This window comes from Benincasa hispida, chromosome 7 (genome assembly GCF_027475165.1).
Source record: "Benincasa hispida cultivar pf3 chromosome 7, pf3_genome.v1.1, whole genome shotgun sequence".
In the NCBI taxonomy this organism is placed as follows: Eukaryota; Viridiplantae; Streptophyta; class Magnoliopsida; order Cucurbitales; family Cucurbitaceae; genus Benincasa; species Benincasa hispida.
This window is the reverse complement of record NC_143484.1, coordinates 21,723,319-21,732,159: the sequence shown is the minus strand read 5'-3', so window position 1 is coordinate 21,732,159 and position 8,841 is coordinate 21,723,319. Positions and strand designations below refer to the sequence as shown.

Sequence of the window (8,841 nt, the reverse complement as noted above, 5' to 3'; positions counted from 1 at the left end):
ATACTTGGCAAAAAGTTACTTAGTTGGGAAGTGACCCTACAATCTGTTGTTGCTCTCTCAACCATAAAAGATGATTTTATCGCTCTCTTAGAAGTTGTCAAGGAAGCATTATGACTAAAAGGCTTATTACGAGACTTTGGTTTTAGAAAAGATTATGTTACAATACTATGTAATAACCAAAGTACCACACATCTATCCAAATATTATCAATTTCACAATAGAACTAAACAAATAGATGGAAATCATTTCATAAGAAAATAGATAGATAATGAAAAATTTAAGGTGAAGAAATTTCATACCACAGGCAATGCAACATATATGTTGATGAAGTCAATCACGCAACTCAAATTTCTGAAATGCTTGGAGCTGATAGGCTTCGACTTACTTGAAAAATGGATGATCGATAAGTTAATTCGGGAGCAAGCTCATTATTTACAGTGAAAGCAATTCTCTCTAGTGTGAAAGTATGTAGTAAATCAAGTTTCTTTTCCTTTTCTGTAACTAACTTTCTACTTCTAAAACAGCTCAAAATGAATTGTAAAAAGCTAATAGTGAAATTTGTGAGAAATACTTATTTGAGAGAACTTGTAATCTCCTTTAAGATACTTCAATTTGATTGCTCTCTTTGTATAGTGGATGTAAACCATTGTTGTCGTACCACTTAATTTGGTTCATCTTCCTCTCTTCTCCATGCATATTTGCTAACATTCTTCTTTTTTACCTTCACTGAGCTCTCTCTCTCTTTCCTTTGTTCTATGTTTTTATAAAGTAAATAAAGGAAAGAAGAAAACCTTTCTCAATTTGGTTTTCTTGAGTGCATGGATTTAGTATGGTGTTTCTTTCTCAAGCACACGTAAATATTCCACGTGGTAACGTGCCAATCACTACATTAAGCTTTGGGAAGCTAATCGCGACAAGGACATCACTGTTATATGGTGCATATGTAACTAGCGAAACACTGTCAATATCAACGAGAACAAAGAGTCCTGGTAATGTGCAGAATGCCAAGATGGAGAGCCAGGCAAATCAAGTTAAATGGCGCTCCCCAGTTAAACAAGTGGAAGATGAATGTTGATGTTTCTTGGAATCCCGTGAAGTAGTGTCGCGGTGTGGGGTAGGTTGTTCTTGATTCCTTTGGATCTTCTGTTTGTGTTGGATATTTGATGTTTGCTAAGAATTGGTTGATCAACTTGTTGGAAGTTCAAGCTATCACTAAGGGTCTTAACTCGTCTTCTTTCTCTATGCCCCTCCTTCCCAAATGTAATTGTGGTTGAATCTGATTCTAAGAAGGTGGTTAATTTAATTAACAACTGTTTGTTGGACTTCACTAAAGTGAAGAATGCAGTTGATAAGATTGTCGAGGAGTTTGAAAATTGTCTCTTTCTATTTTCATCTTCGTGTTTAGAATTGGGCCACCCACTTTAATTTCTTTCTTTTGTCTGTTCCAATTTAGAAGATGTTGGGAAGTATTGGGCTTCTAGTTTCCCTAGATGGGTTTTGGATGTAATTAATGAAGACTTTGTTTCTTTGTTACCTCATTGAGTTTGGGGGCTTAATGAAGTTATTTTTCTTTTTCTTTTTTTTAAAAAAAGAAAAATTAAACCTTACAAAACCTCCATGCCACTTTTAAAAATCTTAAAACCAAGTAGTTCAAAATTCATAGTCCAAAATGCATTTGACCTATAATTGATCATAATAGTTATGTTGATAGGTTGATATCAACTCTTGAAACTAAGCTTAAATTTTAAAGAGCTTGAAAACCATCGCTAGGAAACATGCTGCAAGTTCAAGAACAATTCAAGGAGGCCCATGGATATACATCTCTAGTTCGAGGAAAACAGATTATTCTTTCGTTTAGATGTTTGGTAAAATAGATTATTCCTTAATTTTTAAAAAAATTTATTTTTCAATCAGCTTTCCTAAAAACACTGTCGTATTCTCTGACTAATCGTTGTAAATTAAAATATTAAACCTTTTACATCTATTTCAGTCTATATCATCAAATTTTGACAGGTTCAGCATTTTTATAACAATTGTTCTTTTTTTCCTAAACTTCAAATAATTTAGATTAAATTAAATATCTTGTAATTTAAATCATGTGATTTCTTAAAAAATATCTTATAATAAAATACTTAAATTTGAATAATATTGGTTCATTTCAATTTTATATAACAATGATTTTTCAATTGGTTTGCCATATAATTTAAAGAACAAAAAACTATAATTATTAATTTAAACTATAAAATTATAAATAATTAACATATAAAAAATCATACATTAAATATCAACATATAAATAATTAAATTAATATGTCTAATCTGTCCATTATAGTTAAGTCACAACAAATCTAGTTTAAACTTACTAAACCTTGCTCGCTTGTTTATGTTTAGCCATGTTATATCAATTTTTATCCCAAACATTAAGTTTACAACAAATTAGACTTTCGATGTCAATTTACATTTTGTAATCAATGACAAAATCCCTCAATGGGACGATTTTCTAAAAATGTCATTTTTTGAAATAAGAGATTTATAGAAGAGCATTGAAGCTATCACCAAAAGATATGTTTTAATGTCAGTTGAGAATCGTCATTTTACACAATTAACTAAAATGGTCTACTTTAATGCTTCCAAAAGTATTGGTAGCAGTGAGATACTACTTAGAATGTCTCGACACTCTCAAGTAGCCTATATATATCTCTTTTCATTTTTTTTTAATCCAAATTAGCTAGTTAACCTTAAATTTTCGATAAATACTTACTTTTAGTCTTTGGCGTCAATGCATATTTATTAATTAAAAATAATTACGAATTGAAACTTTAAATTTAATTTTAATATTGATAATAGTGAAGCTTATTAATTATAATTTTTTAAATTAATTAATAGACATTCACACTAAAAATGAAAACAGAGTATTTTAACAAAAAATATCAAAGTTAAATATATAAATCATGACACCTAATGACCAAATTGAAACAAAACTCATATATCACAGTAAAATTATAACATTTTAAAAACCATGAATTGAAAACAAACTAAAAACTTATGACTAAGGCACTGTTTAGAATCTCATAATTTTGAGAGATTTCAAGTTACGATTTCAAATGAATTATATTGCTTGTCACTACAAGAAAGAAAAAAAAAAGATTTTGAAATCCAAAATGATTTCAATTCCTATTTTTACTTGAAAAACTTTCAGAATGGAAGTTTCACGAGATTTCATAGAATTTAGAATTAAATTACTATTTTAACTTTTAACATATTCTAATTTTCAATTAATACCTCATAGTTATAAGCCTATATTAGCAAATTGTTAGGTTTATTTTCTATTTTGGTTGCATCTAACCACAAAATTTTCAATACATCTATTTCAAATTTCCAAATGAAGTAATTAATTTAAAACGGATTTTCAATCACAAAATCTGAAATCATTTATTGAATGCAAAAGGAGGATAAAAACGTAATATTTTAAAATTTCGAAAAGAAATAAAAATAAATAAAAAACCGAAAAGACCTAATAACCAAGAATATATATATATTTTTCCCCCACTAAAACAAAACAATAATATAATATACTCACGAGCCACACAAACAAGAACATGGGCCTTGGCTATAAATATTCTCTAACCATCCTCTAGGGTTCCGCCTCCATCAAATTCTTCTCGTCTGTCCATCGAAATTCATTCAGGTAAGACCTTCTCTTCTTCTTTTCGCTTTATTAGTTTCATTCAAATCGAGAGAGGGCTGAGGCATTAAGGGGAGAGCAGTTTAAATCAGTGGCTCTGAAGAACTTGCAGGTTCTCTGCAAGTTGCCCTGCTTCTCCAGCCCTCTACAACCAAATTCGATGGTTTCATAGTACGGATGATGTGCTTTTCGAATAGATCGCTTCAGATTTCTAGCTCTTACACAGCTTTTTTCTGATTCTGTTCTTGTTCTGTTTTCTTCTACACTCATCCGCCTCCATACGCCATTACATTTTCAATCTGATTTTGATTCTTGATGGGTTGTTGAATCTGGATTTGAATTGGAGTTTGGGGAATTTGAGAATATTGTATGTAATTGTTGTTAATTAGAATCAAATTGTTTTGATGTTGATATCAGATGAAATTGGGGGAAAAGACTCGAAAATTTGTATGGATGACCCAAAAATTGGGTCCAAAATGTCAAATGACCATTTTGTAAAACATAATATCAATAGACCCGACGTCATCCTCCTACCAAATTACTCCCTTCCCTTAATTTGTCCTTACTTCGTCTTCTTTCCTTTTTTCTGAGAAAACCCACCAAAACTAAACTATTATTCATTCAAATTTTTTAAGGCTAACGGTTGTATTGCTCATAAACGAAAAAAAACTATTTCTAGCTTGCAAACTATTCTACTTTTAGCTTTCAATCGAATCTTATCCATAAATCTTTTTTTCAATATGGTTTTTTTTGTTTGTTTTTTGGTTTTGGATGTGTTAGTGACATGGGCGAGAGCCATTCTAGCGAGAGCGATGCCAGCGAGATCCATTCTAGCGAGAGCGATTTAAGATGCATTGCCAATGCAAGCAAATAAATGGCGATTTAAGATCTATTCTGGTGAGATTTAAACCGAATGTTTTTTTACATTTTTATTTCCTGAAGAAGTATACTAATTGAATTTTTAAATAAATGCAGGTGTGATTTAAGATGCATTGCCAATGCAAGCAAAATTGTCAAAGAGAAGCTCACGCCAATGCAGTTGGCCATGTTCAAGAGAACAGTTTTTGGGCGATTTGTTGACGTTGATATGGTGTTCAATAGCCCAATTGTCCATCACATGTTGCTTAGAGAAGTGAAGAGGACAAAATCAGACTCAATGACATTCGCTGTCTGTGGGAAGCTTGTCACCTTTTCGAAGGATGATTTTTTGGTGATGACTGGTTTGTGGCAATCTCCATCACGAGTTGATCAGAACCAGCAATCCTCATATGAACTTGCCATCAAGTATTTTGGCAATCGAGTGACGAAGGACACTTTACACCTCTATGAACTTGAAGAAAAATACAAGGACTTAGAGTTTGAAAACGATGATGATGCTGTGAAGATCAGCCTAGTCTACACTGAGATCGCAATGATGGGGAAAAACAAGCAGAAAAATGCAGTCGACCTCAAATGTTTCAAGGACGTTCAGAGCTTGGAGTACTACAATAGTCTTGATTGGGGTACCATTATCTGGGAGAGGACATTGGATGCCTTAAAGACTGCCTTGAATGATAAGAGCAGTCTTTACAAGACGAGGGTCAAATCAAATAAAAACTATGTTGTGAAGTACTCCTTACGTGGATTTCCTCAAGCGTTCCAGGTAAATTTGATTAACATAATAATCGTGTTATTTGATCTAACATTACTATTGTTTTTAATATATTTTAAACATTTTGTTATTTAGGTATGGACGTACAAGATCTTAGCTTCATTGATAGTTGAGAACATTGTGGAACATTGTGGAGCAAAGGAGCAAGGTGGCTTTGTCCCGCATATTACGATTGTCATGCTCCCACTCAGTGTCCTTCAAAGTACTCGAGAGGGAGATATTCGAGTCTAACAATGTAAGTTTATTCTATGCATAACGTGTTTATCCGGTTGTTAAATTGACACTAATCAGTTTACTGGGTTGTTAATGCAAATAAAGGTTAAAGAGGGCACTGTGATGTCAAATGCTGAAAGGGAGTTTCGGGATACCTCGGTGGAACGACGAACTATATTTGAGCTAGGTGTGGATGATGATAGTTTTTGAAAGTGGCTCAAGGTCGACGAGTGAGGGGGGTAGTCCCGAGAGTGAAAGTGACGGTGATGTCCATCGTGGAAATGCCAATGATGAGGTTGTCAGGGTGGAAGGAGGGGATGATCTCGAGCATTCTGAGCACGAGGATGTTGAATATGGAAAGGTGGAAGGAGGGACATACAAACGTAGTGATGATATGTTCGATGATATGATGGGGGACGTACGCGAGGAGGACGAGTTGAACCAAGTTGATGTCTTTCATGCGAACTTCGGTACAGAGCGTCCTGTGGATGAAGAGTGTCCTGAGTGTGCTGTCCGCCGCAGGGAGGGAGCCAATGCAGACGAGTCTACTTATTCGTACCTGCGGTCCATTGACAGTGCACTATCGAGGTTGGATGGCTGTATATCGGGTTTAGATAGTCGTGTCTCCAATATGGAGGAAAACATGATTGAAATGAAAGGGCAATTGTCGGCCATCCTTTCATTGTTGCAGTCTATGCACAAGGTTTGCATCCTTTTATTTCTTTATGTGTTTAGCTTTTACGTATTCATGAACTCACCATTTTCCTTTACTAATTGAAGGGTTCCACGGTGAATGAGGAGATGACCAGGTCACCCATCCCATCTCGGGAGCCCGATACGACTGTGACTGCCTCTGACACTCCCATCCCCATCCCCCCTCTACAGTCCGATACCACCCCTTCACCTACTTCCAACCCCCCTGTACAGCCCGATACCACCATTACCACATCACCGATTGACATCAAACCTATACAGGCCGACGTCCCACAGACAGAGCCCAACATGTCTGCTTTACACACCATGCCACCTATAGAGGCTGACATGTCTGGCATCCCAGAGGCAGCCACTTCTGGGATTGTTACGACCACAGAAGGAGTTCCACTGGTGAGTAATTTATTGATCAGTAATCTTTGTTTATATTTTTATATTTCTTGATGATTAACGTTTTGTTATCTGTTTATGTAGGATTCTCGAAGAATTAGTCGTAAGAGAAAATCGGTTGACAAATATACACCCCCAGCCCAAGCAAAGAAGAAAAATGTGGCTAAACATCCTCTTCCAGGTGTAGCTACGTCAATATTCAGATCGATCGTCATATATAACGTAGCACACGCCATTCCACACAATATCATGACAAAAATGATGAGTTGGATCTCGGACGACAATACAAACAACGAGGTTCGAGAGAACTCCTTCAAACCACTCGACAAGCAATTCTTCGAGGAATTGATTACCCCAAATTCGTTGGTCGAGTGCGATGTAAGTGTCTTAGTCTTTACGTCTTTACATGTTGGCTATCGTGTACTTTTACTGACATATTCTTTTTTTGTGCAGACCATAAACACTTTATTTTATTTTATGAAAGATAAATTTTATACTCGGCCCGACATGTGCATGCATAAGTTCACCATCTTGCCAATTGGTGTAATGGTAAATTTTGATATTTCGTTTCTTAACTTCTAATTTCGTTAAGTTTCCTAGTCTTTACTTCTTTACTTTAACTTCTCATTTTATTTGATAGTCACCTCAATGCTCGTGGCGGGGTATTTAAAAGAATAAAGAATAAGTCACTCCTGGAGGCTGCCTTAGCTTGGGAAGATGAAGACAAGTACAAGGACTACGTCATCGGTAAATTCGATGTCAAATGGGCAGATGTGGATTTCGTTTACACGACGATGAATATCAGTGAGCACTAGATGGTCCTTGCCATGGACATTAACAGAGGCCACATATTCGTGTTCGATTCACTTCTGTCATACACACTAATGACAAAGCTGGTGAATTGGCTAGAGCCATTGACGGTCACAGTATCATCCCTACTTCACTATTGTGACGTGGATCGATCGAAGTCGGACCTGTCCACGGCTCGTTGGAAAATCTCGCGACCTAAGAACGTCGACATACAACACGAGTCGCTTGATGTGTGTCAGCTATGGGCAAACACTCCATATTTTTTATATGTAACATTGTATTTTTTATTCTTTGTAAAAACATTCTTTATTTTTTATGTATGTAAAAACATTCATGTATAATTGAACATATATATTTTATTAAAGTTCGAAGTTCAGTAACAGAATTTTATCAGAATACCTGGCTATATTGCCCTTTTCATTGTATAATTGAATTTTATCAGTATCAGAATAGAGCACATCCAAAACCAATTATACAACACATCCAATTGAAAAAGCATTCATTGTATAATCTTTGTTTGTTATCCATTTTGTTTCAAGTATGTGTTTTGTAAAAGCATTCATTGTATAATTGGTTTTGGATGTGTTTTGCTACTGCTCTTATTAGTATCAGAATTTTATCAGAACATGTAAGTTCAAAGTTCAAAGTTCAACAATAGAATTTTGTCCGAACATGCATAATTGAGCTTAGAACATTATATCGTTCAAGGTTCAAAGTTCAAAGATTGAGAGAGCGAGATGTTGAGAGAGCGAGATTGAGAGAGCGAGATTGTAAGAGAGAGCGAGATTGAGAGCGAGATTGTAAGAAAGAGCGAGATTGAGAGAGCGAGATTTAGAGAGTGAGATGTTTAGAGAGAGCGAGATTGTGAGAAAGAGTGAGATTGTAAGAGAGAGCGAGATTGAGAAAGCGAAATGTTCAGAGAGAGCAAGAGAGAGAGTGAGATGTTCAGAGAGAGCAAGATTGTGAGAGAAAGCGAGATTGAGAGAGTATTTATTATCCATTTTGTTACAAGTATGAGGATTGAGAGAGTACAAAGTCATTGTTTTTACACGTATGAAGATTGAGATATGTATTTGTTATCCATTTTATTTCAAGTATGAAGATTGACAGTGTATGAAGTCATTGTTTTTTGTTATACGTATGAAGATTGAGAGAGTATTTGTTATCCACTTTTGTTACAAGTATGAAGATTGATAGAGTATGAAGTTATTATTTTTTGTTTTCAGTATAATCCATTTTTGTTACAAGTATGAAGACTGAGAGAGTATGACGATGGAGAGAGTATGAAGATTGAAAGAGTATGAATATTGGTATTATATAAATACTCCAGCTTGTTATTGTTTTTGTTTACAAGATGAAAGTATGAAGTATTAAGTGTTACA

General features: G+C 34.7%; 2 protein-coding genes across 3 annotated transcripts; both read left to right on the top strand.

Moving 5' to 3' along the window:
- Positions 1-3,546: 3,546 nt before the first annotated feature.
- Positions 3,547-7,855, top strand: LOC120081601 (uncharacterized). 2 transcript variants are annotated; one of them, XM_039036629.2, is made up of 9 exons: positions 3,547-3,687; positions 4,465-4,581; positions 4,660-5,326; positions 5,411-5,570; positions 5,654-6,251; positions 6,329-6,652; positions 6,734-7,027; positions 7,103-7,198; positions 7,290-7,855. In XM_039036629.2, the coding sequence occupies exons 5-9, from the start codon at positions 5,742-5,744 to the stop codon at positions 7,317-7,319; spliced, it is 1,254 nt and encodes a 417-aa protein (XP_038892557.2). In that variant the 5' UTR covers positions 3,547-3,687; positions 4,465-4,581; positions 4,660-5,326; positions 5,411-5,570; positions 5,654-5,741; the 3' UTR covers positions 7,320-7,855. The 2 variants fall into 2 exon arrangements, with proteins under 2 accessions (XP_038892557.2, XP_090172067.1); XM_090315941.1 differs by having other exon boundaries at positions 7,103-7,366.
- Positions 4,718-5,566, top strand: LOC150035031 (uncharacterized). The gene is made up of 2 exons (XM_090315207.1): positions 4,718-5,326; positions 5,411-5,566. Exons 1-2 carry the CDS (start codon positions 4,718-4,720, stop codon positions 5,564-5,566), a joined length of 765 nt encoding a protein of 254 aa, XP_090171333.1.
- Positions 7,856-8,841: the final 986 nt, after the last annotated feature.